The sequence below is a fragment of the Bubalus bubalis genome, chromosome 3 (genome assembly GCF_019923935.1).
Source record: "Bubalus bubalis isolate 160015118507 breed Murrah chromosome 3, NDDB_SH_1, whole genome shotgun sequence".
Lineage (NCBI taxonomy): Eukaryota > Metazoa > Chordata > Mammalia > Artiodactyla > Bovidae > Bubalus > Bubalus bubalis.
Genome location: NC_059159.1, coordinates 167690381 through 167708666, shown reverse-complemented (window position 1 = coordinate 167708666; position 18286 = coordinate 167690381). Strand labels below are relative to the sequence as shown.

At 49.9% G+C, this 18286-nt stretch overlaps 1 protein-coding gene across 12 annotated transcripts in view; it reads left to right on the top strand.

Moving 5' to 3' along the window:
• ASTN2 (astrotactin 2) overlaps positions 1–18286 on the top strand; it is a 1030196-nt gene that overhangs the window by 741337 nt on the left and 270573 nt on the right. For all 12 annotated transcript variants that reach the window (XM_045165169.1, XM_045165168.1, XM_045165167.1 and 9 more), the window contains 2 exons: positions 11541–11665; positions 15582–15686. In XM_045165169.1, the coding sequence (XP_045021104.1) occupies positions 11541–11665; positions 15582–15686 (230 nt within the window). The remainder of the gene's footprint in view (positions 1–11540; positions 11666–15581; positions 15687–18286) is intronic.

Here is an 18286-nt window from a genome sequence, read left to right as displayed (position 1 = left end):
CTGTGATAAAATTAGCAGCTAGACCCACCCCCAGGGGGAGAGGAAGGGACCCTGGAACCTGCAGCCCAGGGGCTGGAGAGAGAGATGAGAGATCTGGGCTAAGTGTGCCCCTCGCATCATCTGGGCAGCTGTTTCCTCGGACCAGGGGATTCTGCACCAGACCCTGCACCTCTGTGTGAGGAGAGGGGCAGGCTGGGGTCTCCCTTGGTTGCACCTGCACACCTGTGCGATCTGGGGTAAGGCCAATTTCCCTCTTCAGATCTCATTTACAGCACCTGAAAAACAGAGATAATGGTAGCACTTGCTTGGAGAAATGCAGAGGTTGGATCTAGTGATGTCAAACGTTCCCCACCCCCAGCTCTGAAACGTTATGCCCGGCTCTCAGGACTTTGATTCCTTCTCTTGAGAACTGGAGGGACCGTTCGGGAAGATGCTGCAGAGGCCTCGATGACAGCAACTCAGCTTGTTCGCCGTGTTATGACAGCAGGAGCAGTCCCGCGCTGACACACAGGCGAGGCGATGGGGGGCGAAGCGGCCGAGGAGAAGATAATGTTTCTCTAGCCTGCAATTTCTTTCAATTTCAGGGATCGCAATTACTAGGGCAGGAGTTAGTAGCATCCATGCCCGGAATGCTAAAGTGAGTTTGGTGCCACTGGCGGAAGCGGCTTTGCATTTAAAGAGGGAAGACTTAGGCAGTGTGAAACCCGGGCTTCACATCCTGTGTGTGTATGTATGTGCGTGTGAATTATCATTGTTGTTTAGTCGCTAAGTTGTGTCTGACTCTCTTGTGACCCTACGGGCTGTAGCCTGCCAGCCTCCTCTGTCCATGGGATTTCCCAGGCAAGAATACTGGAGTTTGCCATTTCGTTTAACAGGGGATCTTTCCAACTCAGGGATCGAACCCACATCTCCTGCATTGGCAGTGGATTCTTAACCACTGAGCCTCCAGGGAAGCCCTTGTATGTGAATACACACCTGTATATGACGGAGGGTGGAGCAGGAGTGAGAAAGACAGGTGTGAGCATGGTCAGGGAGGAGGGTGGTGGTGGGGGAGGTGAGGTGACGGTCCTGATTTAATTTTGCATGACCCTAGGAAAATGACCTCACTTCTCTGCACCCCAGCTTCCTCACTTGTATCATTGAGGTAATGATACTTAAGCTGCAAGATTATTGAAAAGTGTTCTAGTTTGTTCAGGCTGCTATAACAAAATACTGTAGGCTGGGTGGCCTAAACAGCAGACTTTTACTTCTCACCATTCTGGAGGCTGGGGTGTCCAAGCTCGAGGCACTGGCAGATTCAGTGCCTGGTGAAACCTCACTTTCTGGCTTATAGATGACACTTTCTCCCCATGTCCTCACATGGCAGAAGGGACAAGGAGTTCTCTGAGGCCTCTTTTATAAGGACACACATTCCATTCATCAGGGCTCCGCCTTCCCAGAGGCCCCACCTTCAAATACCATCACGCTAGGGTTAGGTTTCAGCATATGAATTTGGAAGAGATGGCTGAGACAATGATCCAGACCTCACAGGAGGGGGATCGCAGGACTGCAGCTGAAAGCATTCCTCCCCCCCAACCCTACTCCCATCCCATTCAACTAGGAGGCATGCATTCATTCATTCACTGAATACGCGCTTATTAAGTCCCTAATTTGTGTTTCAGCCACTGTGCCAAGGCTGGATACACAGAAGTGAATAAAACAGATGTGGTCCTTGTCCTGTAGTGTTCTTGGGCCAGTGAGAGAGACACCAAGTGACCAGGACCAAAAGTCCAGTGTGAAAATGCTAGGATCGGGGAAGGATGGGAGCTGTGGAAGCTCAGGGAAGGGGCATTGATCCCCCAAATGTACAGAGAGACATCAACAAAGTCCTGGGGCGGGGGGACACAAAACTGGAGTGTGGTAGGCAGAAAAATGGCCCCAGGGCTGTCCATGTTTTAATCCCTAGAATAAACTATCTTACATGGAACAGGCAGATTAAGGGTGCAAATAGAAATAAGGTTACTAATAGTTGATCTTGAAGTAAAGGGATTATCCCATGCAATCCAGGTGGGCCCAATGTAATCTCACGGGTCCTTAAAGTGGAAGACAGAGGCCAGAGAGGAGCTCAGAGTCTTGTGATGCCAGAAGGACTTGACTTGTCTTGACGAGCTTTGAAGATGGAGCCAAGGAACGGGGGTGTTCTCAAAAAGCTGGAAAAGGCAAAGAGATGGATCCTCATCTAGAACCTTCAGAAAGTGTGTGTGCGACTGGCTGACACCTCGACTTTAGCCTGGAAACCCCCGTCAGACAGCTGACTTACAGAACTCTGAGATAGTAAGTTGATGTCGTTTTAAGCCATGAGGATTGCAGTGATTCGTCGTGATAGCAACAGAACACCAATACATGGAGCCAGTGGCATCCTGGAGTTAGGACTGACATTTGAGCCAGTCCTTCTGGCCCTGGGATGGGAAACACATTGGAGGGATAAGGCTGGACACTGAGCCCTCAGTTAACAGACTTCAGTGATAGGTCCTGGGAGAGTGGATGGTGTTCAAAACCAGAACAGACAGCTGGTGTATGCTGCGTCTCCACCAGACTCTGGAGTGAGAGGGGGATCTGCCACAGAGATCCTGCAGCCAAGACCTACCAGGCTTGGGATGGAGACAGGCAGGCAGAGCGCGGCCATCCGAGGCAGCGCTGCCCGGCTCGTCCCCTTATTCTTCTTCCAGCCCCCACCACGTGCAGCGGTGATGGCAACCAGCAGGTTCCACCTCCTGAGGCTCCCTCAGACCTGTCCTCTTCCCTGTATTCTGCCATCCAGCTCCTCCATCACGTCTTGGCTGGATTGCTGCAAAACTCAAACTCGCTCTCCCTTGCCCCAGCCTTGTTCCTTTCCCAGCCCATCCTCCACCCTGCATCCCGGCAGTCATTCTAAAGATCCAGCTGGATGGCATCACTCTCTTGCTTAAAACCTGTAATGGGTCTCCTTGCCCTCAGAATAACCACATTCTTTAGCATCCCATAACGCATGTACGCACACGCACCCCCACACCTTTGGGCCTGGCAATGTTATTGCTTGTGCCTGAACCCCACGACCACCTCCCTTCCTCACTGTCTCTCTGGATAACCCCTCCCAGTCGGTCAAGACTCACCTCTGTCAGGGAGCCTCCCTGGCTTCCCTCTCTGAGTTAAGTGCTCCCTCCCTGGTTTTCTGAACCTCTTCTATGAATCTTAAACTATCACATTTTAACCTGTACCCATGTCTTTAACCGGAGAAGGTAATGACACCCCACTCCAGTACTCTTGCCCAGAAAATCCTATGGACAGAGGAACCTGATGGGCTGCAATCCATGGGGTCGCTAAGAGTCGGACACGACTGAGTGACTTCACTTTTGCTTTTCACTTTCATGCATTGGAGAAGGAAATAGCAACCCACTCCAGTGTTCTTGCCTGGAGAATCCCAGGGACGGTGAAGCCTGGTGGGCTGCCGTCTCTGGGGTTACACAGAGTCGGACATGACTGAAGCGACTTAGCAGTAGCAGCATGTCTTTAACTAGTTAAGGGTTCAAACATTTTTTTTTTTTCACTGCAACTCAGTTATACAGAACACTGTAGTCTTTATATTTTACAGTTGACATAATCTTTCCCTCAAGCTTTGTTTCTACTGGTAGCAAAAAAAAAAAAAGTCAACTTGCCAATTAAGAGTACAGAACATACTCTTTAAGATAACTGTCTATTCTATTCAGAGTTGAACACCTCACCAGCCAGCCCTGTGTTTCCCTTGCTAGGCAGTCTCCCTGACTTCCACTTGGCCTCAAGGTACAGACAGGGGTTGGGGGGAGAATGACTTTGGCACAGGTGTGGTCTGATCCTTGCTGGCATTTGCCAAATGATGATTTCCTGTTTGAGCTTGGCTCTCAGCCCTTGTGCTGGCATCCATGATGATATGTGGATGGTCTTAGGTGTTTCTTTTGAGAGGGGCTATGTGTTGGAATCCATTGCCCAGTCTGAGGTCATGAAGTCCCCACTCTCCATGGGACCCTTGTTCTAATCTCAGGCCTCCTTCCCCATCTTGCTTCCACTGGAGGAGGGGAGTTGTACCAGAAAGTCTTGTCTTATTCTCTCTACCCTGTGGGTACAAGACTTTGGAGGTGGGGAGCTGACTTCTACTGGTCTCTTGCCCACCTACTGCTAGCCATGGGACCTCCTGTCAGCTTGTCAGATAAAGGGGCTCACAACCCCCCAAGACTATATTCAGATCTGGGGGAGCAAACCCTGTTGCTGCTGTTCACCCCCATCACCGTGGGTTTTTCTTATTGGCATTTGTTAGAACTGCCATCGAGGCTGCGGTGAGTAAGGAGAGGTATGGACTCCCAGAAATAGGGTCAGTGACTCTCAAGCCTGAACTCTTGGCCGCTTGGCCTTGGTCTTCTCTCCTAGGCAATTCCTCCCCATGCTAGTGGTAGAAAAAGGGTTTTCACCTTCCTTTCTCTGTCCTCTGAGAACTCCCCTGAGGTCATAGCCTATACCAACTGCATGTTAAAATAAGATATTATGATCTGGGTTGGCCAGGCCTGCCTTTGATATAGAAAGGACCTTCACTCCCAGCACAGGCTGGCTTTCAAAACTGTTGTCTAGCTCAAGACACTACAAAGTCAGCTTTGACGTCTAGCCCAAAGCTGAGGGATGGCTCTCTTTGTTTTCTAGAAGGCATCCGCTCTTCTATCGAAGGAGTGGAAGTCTTTGATTTAGCAGGTGGGCTGCTATAGACCAATGTGGTTTATAGGGAAGGAAAAAGTCTTCATTTTTAACATTTTCAACACTACCATTCACCTTGCACACATATACACATGTATGTAGGAAGCATTTGTACACGCATCTCATACTAGACTGTGAGCACCTTGAGGATGGAGAACATCTGTTTTTTCTTTGTTTTCCCAATGCCGGGCACATAATAGTGAAAATATGTTGAATGAATGAAAAGTTGAACGAAAGAATGACTCGGTTTGGAACACTGGAACAGAGCAGTTGCCTGAAGACTCCTAATTAAGAAGCAAATCACATGAGAACAGTTTCTGTCTCATAGAAGGGCAGAACTTGGGGTGGGCGTGAACAAGTGTGAGCATCAGTTTAATCAACATGAGAGCCTCTGATTCTGGCATCTATAGGATGGCTACAAAATCTAGTCCAATGCCTCTCAGTCTGAGGTTCAGAGAAACAAATAATTGGCACCGGTCTCCCACCCCTCCCAGCTCTAGAGGTAGGGAGGAGCTTCCCCCAACCACCCAGCCACACAGTGATCAAGCCACGAGGAGGACAGGCCCCCCAACTCCTTGATCCCAGAAGAAACCGCATCTCAGCCAAGGTCATCTCCCTCGGCAAAAAGACTCAGCTTAGCTGGAGGTAAGTTACAGGTCCCGGTTTAAACCAGAGGAGATGCCCTCGTGAGTGTTGGGAGTTTGGGGGCACCCTTTTCGTATGGCTGTGGACAGCCTCGGAGTGCCAGGGAGAGTGGCCCCTCCCTGCGAACTCAGCAGCACGCAGGCCAAGATTCCTTGTCTTCTCTCCATAAGAAAAGGCTGCAGACAGTGCTGGCTGGCTCTGGGGTATGATTTACTTCCCTGAAATACCTCAATTTAAATGCTAATTTCCCCAGAACTGAGGGGTGATCGGCTCTTGCATGCTGGTCGCTGTGTATTAATATATCCAAAATGCTTATACGTGTTCTTAGATGGGGACAGGCAAGAAGTGAAACCTTGTGAGGGGTGGGGGAGGGTGGCCAAGGAGCCCGGCTCCCCTTGCTTGGCATTCCTATCAGCATAGGGCAAGGCTGATGGCAGGAAAGCTACAGGAGGCGCGTGCTCCGGGGGCATGCTGCCCAGGTCTGTGTGACTCGGAGGTGGTGTGCTGGTGGCATGGGGGCTGAAGAGGCCACCTCCCCCTCAGCACACACTTGAACAGATGCTTGGGGGGGCTTAGGCTGTGAGCAGGCACTGTGCTGGGCTCTCTGAGGCTCTCAAAGAAATCCAGAATCTGGTGTGGGACTCAAGAAGAGGGACTGGCATTAAAGATAACTCAGGGAGAGCTCCCTGGTGGTCCAGTAGTTGGAATTCTGAGCTTTCACTGCCGAGGGCCCGGGTTCAATCCCTGGTCACAGAATTAAGATCCAGCAAGCCAAGTGGAATGGCCAAAAAAAAAAAAACAACAACTCTATGTGAATCCTCCTCCTCAGCCCTTGAAGTTGAACTCATCGCTCCTGTTTTGCAGATGAAGTTACCAAAGCTCATCAAATGAAAGTTCGTTCTTCAGGGGATCTTCTGGACACAGGAATCGAACCCGCGTCTCCTGCTTAGCAGGCAGATTCACTAGGGAATCTGAGCCACTGAGTCACTAGGGAAGCCCCGGGCCCCGGAGAGGCAACAGAAAATGGAACGGCCCTCATGGAGCCCACAGTTTAGTGGGAAGAGCAGGTATCCAGCCAGGTCCCCATGCATACTTCTGGGATAGGAACCATCAAACTCTTCATGGAAGAAAAGAGCAAGATTCTTTTTTCTTTTTCCAGGCTTCATAATTAGCTTTATTTATTTTTTTTATAGTCATCAGATTAATTTTTTTAGTTTTTAACATTTTTTTTAATGTTGTATTAACAATGTTGTGATAGTTTCAGATGGATAGCAAAGGGACTCAGTTATATATATATATATACACATGCATCCATTCTCCCCCAAGGCCCCCTCCCATCCAGGCTGGCACATAACATTGAGCAGAGCTCCAGGTGCTATACAACAGTCTTGTTGGTTATCCATATTAAATATAACAGTGTATACATGACCTTCCCACAGTCCCTAACTATCCCTTTCCCCCAGCAACCATAAGATCATTTACTAAGTCTGTGAGTCAAGAGCAATTTTATAAGAGGGTGTAACAGGAGAAGTGACCCAGGGAAGGTTTCTCCAGGGCAGAAGATTAATGTGGGGTCGGAGTGACAAGTAGGAGTTGGCCTGGTTCAGGGGTGGGGGCGGGGCAAGAGCTTTCCGGAGAGAAGGCAAATCCGGAGTGGATCCTTTACCGGAAGTGAGTATGCCCCACAAGAGGAACATTAGGCCAGTCGGTGCAGCCTGGTGGTGGGCAGACGGCTGTGCTTCATGAAATAAAGCAGAAGGAAGCAGCAGGGGCTAGATGGTGGAGGCCTTTTCACGCAGTGCCTGCATTCTGCTGCAGGCAGCCCTGCTCATTCCCCCTGCTGTTCCCCGAGGGTTCCCCACAGTCCCTGTAGCATGGGGGAACCCCAGTCCAAGTTTGTGGAATCAAAGAGACCTCCCACTCCCAGAGTTCTCCTCAGACCCAGGGGCCCAGGATGTGCTGTTTTAAACATCTGATGAACTGTTTCCATCTAATATCAGTTGAGATGGAACTATTTTCATGGATATTTGGGGGGAGAGGTTTGTACAAAGAAACAGTGCCCCTGTTGCTATTTGAGACACATACATTTATGCAGACACACACACATGACTACATCCCTGGGCTCAGAAGCACACCTGTCTCTGCCCTGCTCTCAGGTTACTCTGGATCAAGAGCACGTGGTCTGGACTGATGCCTTGAATGTGTGCCAGATGCTAAGCTAGGAGCCCCATTGTCACTTCCTGATGGTGGCCCTCAGGTGGACAAGTTCCTAGACTTCTCTGAGTATCCATTTCTTCATGTGCAAAATGGGAATAATAATAGTAGTTACGGAATTCTCATGCGGTTAAAAATGACACACGCACTCACGTGTGTCTTGGCACACTACCAAGCACATAGCTGATGATCGACAGATAGGATCAATACACAGACAGTACTTACTCTGCTTCCTATCTTCCGGCTGTTAGGATTCGGTAGTTGCCTGTTAGCTTCGACTACACACGCACCCACCCATACCCAAGTCTGAGAATCTGGATTTGTTTTCGAGCCAACTGAGTTTAGGCAAGCACCCTGCTGTCCTCCCCGTCACCTTCCCCAGGTGGGTGGATTCTGAGCTGCCTTCTGGGCTGTGTCTGGGGTCCCCAGCCCAGGGGAGCGTCCCCAGCTCCCCCAGCTCCGTTCCTCGCGTGTCCTGTTTTGCCTCCGGGGAGAACTGATTGATGCGAAGGCCCCGGGCGCCCTCTGCTGGCAGAGGCCATGCAGGACTTGTGGCATCGCCCAGGCAGACGCGAAGGGGCGCAGTTGGGAGGGACCAACCTAGGTCCTTGTTCTTTGCTGTTGCTACCTTTTCACTCCCTGATCCGCCCCCACCCCCTTCTCCCTGCTCTTTGCACTAGCTTGAGAACTCCCATCTTTCCATGGTCTCCCTCTTTCCCATGCTTTTCCTCGAGACCCTTCCTATGGCCTGGAAGCTCAGAGAGACAACTTTCCTCCAAGCAGAAGAGTATGAGCCGGCCCCCTGCCGTCCTGAGGCTGGCCAGTGTGCTGCCACGTACAGAGGTCAGATTAGCCCACAGAGTCAAACCCAGCTTAAAGAGAAGGCAGAAGGCTTAGAGGAGAGGAACGTGGGGCTGGCGAGGGGGTCACTGTCCCCCTCCTCTGCAATTAGAAAATCAAAGCCAGAGAAGCCGTGAAGTGGAGATGCTAGATGGTAAAGTGAAAAGTGATAAGCTTGCCTTCAGATCCCTCTTTCCAAACGTACTCGACTTGTAAGTCCAGGAAAGTCAGTTCACATCTCAGAGCCTGTATGGGGCAGGGCCAGGGGGTGGGGGAGGTGTGATCATGCCCATCTCATGGTGTTGGATAAGGGTCCTGAGGTCACCTGTGGAGCGGAGCACTGGTGTGTAAGTCGCAATGAGTAACAAAACCCTTCTTTCGGTGTCAGCCTGTCTGGGCTCAGCACACCCCGGGGTGCTTCGGCTCTTCCAGATTTGAGAGCTTGAGACTGTCATGGACAGCATCTTCAGTGCCCTGCACCTGCACAGTAATGTAGGGTGTGGGTTCTGGGGTCAGACCACCTGAGATCTCCCACTTCCCAGCTGTGGTTTTAAGCAGTTACATAACTGCTTTGTGCTTCAGCTTTTCCACCTCTGAACTGGGGGTGGTGGGGGGGCTGGTTTGACGGCACCTAATTCACGTGGTTGGGTGAGAGCTCATGTAAAGTACAAGGAACATTGCCTGGTGCCTAGGAGGTGCTCAGCCAACAGCTATTGCCATCATCCTTATTACTGTGATTTCATTAAGGCAGGATGAAGAGCTCTCAGGGTCCCTAATTTACAGATGAGAAAACCGAGGTTTGAGTGCTTTGCTCCAGATTACCCAGCAAGGATGCAGTGTGGACAGAGCAGGGTGCCAGTCTTCAGAAACGTCTCCCTCGTGCCCTCGTGAAACAAGCGTTTGGGTCTTGTGGGGAAGGAGGAGACCTTGGGTCTCGTGCAGAAGCCTCCAGCCCTCCGGAATCCCCAGTAACCAGCCCCACTGCCTGTTCTGCATGGCTGGTGTATTGTCTCCCCCACACACGGCTGGGAAGATCTCAAGGGTCAGGGGAGAAGCCAGTCTGTCTCTGGGTCCTTGAGTGCTTGGCTCAGGGCTCCACTCAGCATGTGTTTGCTGAATGACTAGGGCAGGGGGACACCCTCCACCTCATTATGTCTCTAAGGGAAGCTCTGTAAACCAGAGGCCACCGCATGAGGGGGACAGGAGGAAGCTTTGTTCCTTAGACCCTCGTTGGGGTTGCATGCTACTTGGGGGCACTTCCGTGGCCCCTGGCAGGCTCTCTTTTTATATTCACAGGGCTGTTCCACGTACCCAAGTGTGCAGACAAATCAAAGGCCATTCCACCTGGGCAGAATCCATGATCACAGGCACACATGTAGATGAACATGGGCACACACATGATGCACAGAATAACATGCTTACATGTACAAGTTTGGACCCAGAAACTCGGCATCATAAACACACAGGCCCGGTCAACAGTCCCAGGCCCAGCAGCTTACCTCCCCAGCTGTGTGGTCAGACAGACCTGGTTCCAACCCCAGCTTCACTACCTCTTAACTCTGAACCTCATTTTTTTTTTCTTTTGTGTAAAATGAAGATAATGATGACTGACTTGGGTCATTGCGAACATTAAATGATTAAATGGATGTGAAGTGCTTAGCCAGGTCCTAGCAAAGTGTAGAAGCTTAGTCACTAATTGTGAGGGACGACAATGACAAAGATGCTGGTGATGTTGAAGGTGGGGATAATGTGTCCGCCCCTGGAGTGCGACCTGCTCAGGGGTCAGACATGGGGAACGTGTTCTCTAAATGAATGAATAGAAGACACGTTTCACAGGTGCCTGGGGTGGAGTGCCTGGGGACGTGGACACAGACAGGAGGGTGACCCAAGCCACACAACGCTTGCACGTGTCCTTTTGAATTGCCCGAGATCCAGGCCTCAAAGCTTTGGCCTCATGGATTTTTGCTTGCCTGTCTCTGATTTTCATTTCAAGGCTGTGTATTCCAGGTGGCAAAATGAAGTGATAAACATTCCCTCCCTTTGTTCTTCGCCTTCCCCGCTCCTCCTCTCCAGATTGTGGTCAGTGTCTCTAACTGAGGATTTATGAATAAAAAGGGACCTCAGAAGTCAGGTTTGAATATGAAAATGCCTTGGATACTGTCCATGCCAAGTGTCTGTCAAGTTTCCCTTGCATGCCCCCAGCTAAGGCAAGCTCACCACCTTTCAGTGACAGGCTGTTCCAACTTCAGGCACATCTATTGTCTAGAAGATTGAAGCATGTCTCCCTGCAATGCACAGTCACCCCGTTCGCCACACCTTAAGGCTACCTTTGCTCAGGGTTCAAGTGCCCTGAGGTCTTTCTTCTGTTTGCTGGGGTGGCCTTGCAGTGGAGGGACAGAGGCATCTGAAGAAGTTGGGACAGAGAGAGCTCTGGCCTAGGAGCGGGGAGAGCTGGTCTTGCGTCTGAACCATTGGTTGTCCATGACAGTTTCACACCTCTTCTCCAGGTTTCAGTTTGCCCATCTCTGAAAGGAGAAGTCCGATCTGAAAGATATCTTGGGATCCTTTCACTTGAGCACGCAGACAGCCATTCTCTCCAGCTCAGCCTCAAGCACTCCACGCTGTCCTCAGTCCCCTCTCATGCTGGCTCACCATCATCGCTGCTTATGTAAGGGGACGTTTCAGCCAAATATACAGCTTATGGAACATCAGACTGTGTCCTGAGCAGCTGGCAGCTTTATCCCATTAAATGTTTCAAACTACCCTGAGATCTCACTTTTATAGACAAGGAGACTGAGGTTGCGAGTGGACCAGCAGCTTGCTCTCAAGATCCTGCAGCTACTCAGTGGTGGGCCGGGACTCAAGCCCCAGCCTGCTGGATTCTAGAAGCTGTCATTAGCAGTCTGTTCTCGGAGCTGGGATTCAGGGAGCCAGAGGCCTCCATCCCAGCGACCCACCACCCCCCAACTCACCAGGCTCTCCTCTGACTCAGAGCTTCCTGCCCTCCTGCCCCACAGCCCCTTCACCCTGCCCACCCATGCCCACACCCCCATCCCCCAGCCTCTGCTTCCTCGACCTGGCAGTCTCTCTGCTCCTCTCCACAGGGAGAACAACTTCATCAAGGACTTCCCGCAGCTGGCCGACGGGCTGCTGGTGATCCCGCTGCCGGTGGAGGAGCAGTGCCGGGGGGTCCTCTCCGAGCCCCTCCCCGACCTCCAGCTGCTCACTGGTAAGACACACAGATACTGGATTCCTGCTCTCTGCCCCTCGGCCTTCCCTCTGACCACACAATGGTCTCCAGGATCGGCCACTCAGCACGTCCAGAATGGGCCCTGCCAAGCCGCTGTGCTAGTGAGGATGTGAAAGGGGCCTGCTGTTTCTAGGGCTCTTAGGGGCAGTGAAGAACTGGGGGCTTCCCTGAGACTCCAGACTCTGAGCCAAGGCCGGATTTACCCTCTCGGCAAACTTCAGTAGGCAGCGCGGTGTTATTAACCGCAGTCACCAGGCTGCACGTGGGATCAGCAAACACATCCACCCCCAGAACTGAACCTCTGGACCCTTTGGCCAGCGTCTGCTCATCACCCCACCCCCACCAACCATCCTACTCTCTGCTTTTATGAGTTCAAAGGTTTTAGATACCACACGGAAGTGAGATCATGCAGTTCATTTTTTTTATATTTATTTTTAATGGAAAGATAATTGCTTTACAATATTGCTTTGGTATCAGCCACACATCAGCATGAATTAGCCATAGGTATACATATGTCCCCTCCCTCTTGAACCTCCCTCCTACAGCCCACCCTTTCCCACCTCTCTTAGCCATACCACGAAACACATTGGAGTCATGTCTAATGAGCTGGATGAACCTAGAGACTATTATACAGAGCAAAGTATGCCAGAAAGAGAAAAACAAATACTATGTATTAACATGTATGTATGGAATCTAGAAACATGCAGTTCATGTTTAAGTCATTTAAAATAAAATAAGTGGACCTTCCCCACCCCCCACCCCAACCAGGAACCTCTTTCACTTAAAGCACATTAAGTCATGCAGCTTGTTTTTGAACGTGAACACTGAGCCATCCTGTAGGGTGGGTATTATTTTTCTCATTTTGTAGATGAGGAATCCAGGCTCAGACAGGTGAAGTGAGCAGCTCACGGTCACACAGCAGATCTGCCAGGACTGGAACCAGGTGCTGTGGCTCCAGGTCTTCTGTCCTTTTTACTCCCCTCTGCTGTTCGCTACAACCCCCGCCACCCACAACCTCTGTTTCTCCCCTACAGGGAAATACTCTTTGGCAGGCTCTCCTGAAGCCTGTATTTTCTGCCCCACTGCTGGATGCCCTCTACTCCTCCTCATCTGCTCCAAGTTCCTCTTTTGCCCTTTTATGGAGGACTTTTCCAAGTTGTAAGGGCCCTGACTCTGCTCTGTGGTACAGAACGCTGTGGTTCTGCATTAGTGGTACAGACTCTTAGGGTTATTTGTTTTGATTTGGGGTTCCTTAATAAAGGAACTGTTACATTTTAAGAGTTAATTTTTTGTTTTTGTTGTTAATCAGAAAAAACACCCCTCCTCATCCCAGGGCTTCGTGTCACTCCTAATCCTTGGGTGGGAATCTAGGGCAGGATCAGGTAAGAAGGGGGTCAGTAGTCGAGTAAGACCAAGGATGGCTTGTAGTCAGGAATGAGAGGCAAGAGAGTGAGTCAGTAAACAGATATTTATTGAGAGTTTGCTATATATCAGGCTCTGTTTTGGAGTATTGGAGCCTCTATATACCAGGCTGTGCAGGAGTAGGAATAATATAGACCATGGCCTTGACCTCAAGAAACTGACATTTCACTGAAAGAGCTTGTATTCCAGGTGGAATCCAGTATGGACCAGGAGTGGGGAAAGTATAGGATGGAATGATGATCACTTACAGGGGAGGTTTAGGGAGGGAATGAGGGCAGAGAAGCTGGACTTGTAAATGTTTTGATAATCAAAAGAGGTAGTAGGTTTGGGGACTTTTGTTTTTGTTTATTTGATGATGTTGCTTTTGTGTTTTGTTTTTTTCTTTTGGACACTATGGTGCTTAGTCGCTCAGTTGTGTCCAACTCTTCACAACCCCATGGACTATAGCCCACCAGGCTCCTCTGTCCATGGGGGATTCTCCAGGCAAGAATACTGGAGTGGGTTGCCATGCCCTCCTCCAGGGGATCTTCCCAACCCACGGATCGAACCCAGGTCTCCCATACTGCAGGCAGATTCTTTACTGTCTAAACTACCAGGAGGAAAGCCCTTTGGACACTAAAGCACCAAGTAAATAAGCTGCATCAACAACCTGCATTGAAGTGTCTGCCTTGTTCTCTTGGTGATGGCCCTGGTTGCCAATACCCCCTCCAAGTCTGCTCTGAATTAGGACGGGCAGTCATAGATGGGGCAGGGACTTCCCTGATGGTCCAGCAGTTAGGACTCTGCACTCCCACTGCAAGGGACAAGGGTGCAATCCCTGTTGGGGAACTAAGATCCTGTATGCTGAGGCACGGCCAAAAAGAAAATAATAATTAGATGAAACAAGATTAAACATTTAGAAAAAAATAATAATAGTTGGGGCGGAGGCTGCCTGGGACTGCTGTCCAGTCTTCCCATGCAAACTGTTTCCTTCACCCTGACCTGAAACATGGCCTTCTCCTCCTCTCCCACCCTCTCCCCTTCTCTCCCCAGTGCCTGCAAAGGAAGGGCAGGACAGGCAGAGCAGACAAAGAGAGAGCATATATTTCTAACAAAACAACCTCGCTCCAGTGGACCTCTCTTTGGGGATCATGAATATTTTACTTTAGAATGAAAGCCTCTAAAAAATTACATTATTTCTGAAAAGGCTAGGGAGGAAAAAAAAAAAAAGAAGAAGAAGTTGACAGTAATGGACAGCTTTAATACTGCAGTAATGTCCAGGAAGAAATCATTTGTTCCAATGAGATTCTCATTTTAATCTTGGTATCAAATACCTCTTTAAGTGCCTCCGCACCAGGGGACAAGAGAAAAGGATAGAAAATGTGCCTGCCATTTGCTGAGGATACATAACAACAAAAATAATAACTGCTGATGTGACTAGCATTTCTTTTTCGTGTCTTTTTTTTTTTCCTGATTACAAAAAAGGGAGTCTGCAGTGCTTCGAGTAGAAAATTTAGAAAATGGAGATGAATATAAATCAGAAAACAGGAATCTTTTACACATCCACTTGCTAACCAAGTTAACCACTTGCTAACATTTTGTTTTGTTATTTTTTCCTTTATGTTTTGTCTATACTTGGGTTTCAGAAAACGTCTTCTATGAAACTTGAGTGTCAGTGGGCCCTGGAAACGGGGCTCCTCGCCAAAGACATTTGCACAATGCTGCGCGCCGGCTTCATGTACCTTTAAAATGTATATTAATTTATTCAAGGAGCTGAGAAATTATACAGTCTGTTTTTTTTTAATCTTGTTTAACTTTGTTTAGCCACTGTGTCTTGGTCTTGTTTAAAATGGGAAGCTTTTGTGTGTGCACACAGGTGTTTTATGAGACATCAAAGGACATCTCATGTTTCCATGTTAGGAAATAACAGTCTGTACAGGATGGGCAGACATAAAAGATCAGCTGATGAACGTGCGAGGCTTTGCACGGGCTCTCTGTCACAACTGCTCCGCTCTGCTGTCGTTGTGCAAAAGTAGCCTCAGGAGTAGGTGATGCGTGGGCCCCCAGCACACGTGTCCGACATTTTGAGGTTACCATAAAGCTCCCGCTGCTCTTAGTTCATTTGAGTCTCACGATACACCTACTAAATAAGGTCAGCCTAGGTAGCCATGGGATCAGAAGGGGAAACTGAGGCACCGCAGTGTCTAGCGCCCCATGGTAAATTGCCTCCGGGGTTAAGTGGAACCAGAAACCCACTCTTGCTTGTAGAGTAAAGGGGCCATGTGAGCTCTAGAGCAGAGAGAAAAGGGCGGCTTGAGGCTGAGGTCAGAGGCCAGGAAGGAAGAGGCCTGGAGGCGGGCTGCAGATCCCACCGTCGGCCCCAGAGGGCTGAGCTTAGAAGAGGGGGCCGTTCCCCAGAGCCCAGGGCTGCAGGGCGGGGTTGTGGGGTGAGGCCTGTAAACGCGGGGCTCACGTAACCTTATTCCCTCCCCAGGAGACATCAGGTACGACGAGGCCATGGGGTACCCCATGGTGCAGCAGTGGCGTGTCCGCAGCAACCTCTACCGCGTGAAGCTCAGCACCATCACCCTCTCGGCAGGTGAGCTCCGCCGTCCGCAGCCAGGGGACTTGGCGTAATTCAGCACAGTCCCGGGGTGTGCCAGGGCCCGTGCTGGCACTGGGGATGTCTAAGGAATGAGGCCTCGCCCCCTGCCATCAAAAAGCTCACAGGGAGGGTGGAAGGACAAGCAGACAGACGGTGACGGCCACACGTTATAGGAGGTCAGGGCAGTAATGGGGCCACCGTCCGTTCTGGGAAGTCAGAGGGGCTCCTGGAGGAAGGGGGCTCTGCACAGGGTTTGGCAATCTAGCTCACGCCTACATTCTCGAAGTATTTCAGGCATGTGGGTTCTTTCAGGCACTGATTCCTCTAGTCTCTTCTGATTTCCTTTCCTGCCCATCTCCTCCTGCTCAGCAATAAGCATCCCTGGTCCCCCTCCCCTCACCAGCACACACACACACACGCACTGTTCACACTTTGCCCACGTGAATCTTTCCCCGTGATAGAGATGGCTTATAATTCTCAAATGGGACATTTAGTTTCAGACTTACAAGTCTCAAACGGGACGTACAGTTCTGAAAATGGGACATTTTCTCTCTTGGCTTTGTGACTCTGCATATGCCGTTCCCTCTGCCTGGATGTCCTTGCATATCCTGCGTTACTTGGAGATGCCGCCCCCATTATCTGTTCCCCTGGGAATAATGCAAGGCATTCCCTGTGTTCAACTGCTGATGTTAAAGCACTAACAGGTACTTGATTGATATCAGAATCCTGTCTCCTGCACCTCAACTCTGACCTGCAAACTGTGGGTAGAGCTTGGATCCTATTTATTCCTGTGCCTTATATTCTTTTTGGTTCTCCTTGTTGATGAAGGAATAAAAATTAAACAAAACTGGAAAAAGGAATAAGTAATGGACTTTGGAAAGATGAGGCCCAGACTTGGAATTTTCTACCCTGACTTATTCATAGACTGCCACTGCGTTATTGTCTGAGTGTCTCGTGATTATGCCAGCTGCTTTCTTATCTTTTTTTCTTTTCCAGTATCAGTTTGCTCATGAGCACCATGGAACTCTTTAGCCTGGATATTGGGGAAGTGTAAATAGTTATTATGGCTGACACCAGCCAAGCACTTTATAATGTTTTGTATCTCGGGACTTACATCAGTCTCAGGAGGAAGGCATTCTTGATCCCTTTATTTTTCAGATAAGGAAATCAAGGGTCAGAGGGGTTAAGTTGCCCAAGGTCACACAGCTAGTAGGTGGCAGAACAGGAGTGTGTCAAGGATTTGATGGCAGTGTTGTCTGCCTAGATAAAGAGCCACAGGGCTTCTCCGTGGTGTTATTTATTACTGAGCAGAAACCATCTCATTATTAACTCTGTTGCATTAATTACCCAGTTGCATGAGTTAACAGGTTGATGGAGAGGGGTTGTTCCAATCAAGCACCCATTCTTTGAGTCCTATTTTGCGTTCACCACCACCTACACCTTTCCACAGCACTTGTGAGTGACTGCCATGTTCCTGTTAGAACTACAAAGGTGTATCTGCTTTAATTAATCAGTAATGACGCTCCCGAGAACCCCCTTGTAAATCAAATGTTTGCAAATCGGAGCTCATTTTCAATGTTGAAGAAGCGCTTGCTCTTTTACGTTTTACTTTGATGTGGCACAGAATCAGTTGTTCTTATTCTCATAATGGAGTCAGTGCACCTGCCGTGTCTGGAAATGGGGGTGGGAAAGGACGCACGTGCAGATTTAGAGACAAACGGGACAGCGCTTCTGCTTTCAAGGTGATGCCTGTTGAAGGTACAGGGAGTAGGTGCCTCAGGCCGGGATGGTGTGAAATGATCCCTTGGGGGAGGGATGACTTCCTGGGGTCTGGAAACATGGATGTGACTCAGAGAGGAAGTGGAAGACCATTCCAGGTAAATGGTGGGGTGGGTGTGTGTGTGTGTGGGGGGGTGTGTGGGTGTGTGGGTGTGTGGTGTGTGTATGTTAGGAGTCGGGGAAGGATATAAATAAGAAAGTGTGATGAAAATGCCAAATCACATTCAGGAGAAATAGGAAAACAGATTTGGCCAGAGGTGAAGCCTAACATATGTGCTCATGGGAGACGAGCTTGGAGCCCTGGGATACCCAGATAAGGTCATTGGGCTTTATCCAGAGCACAGAAGAGCCCGAAAGGTGTTAAGGCTCCTGAAAGCGTCGCTTGGTGCCCTGCCTGCAGGAGGAAGAGGGCAGGGGGTCCGTGGGCGCTGAGTGATGGCCCTGCAGACCCTATGCCAGGCACTGAGGACTCAGGACCCTTTGGCATAGGACTAAGGACAATGGAGCAGCAAGGAGGCCCTTGACAATGGCAGGAGAAAGAACATACCATTGTTTTGGAGACAGAAAGGGAAGTGATGTTCCTGGAAGCTAAGCCAGGGATTACATCTGAGGAAGCAGAATGTCTGCTGAGCCTGGGCTAGTGCAGCGCCTCCGGCTCCAGCCGTGGACAGTTCAGGCCCAGGGTAATTGGGTATGTGAGCAGTGTGTGCACTTCGGGGTGAGAACAGAAGTCGGTCGGAATCCTAGCTCCTCTGGCTGGAGGACCAAGGCAAATCACTTCCAGTCTCTGACCTTTGACCTGCTTATCTACTGGA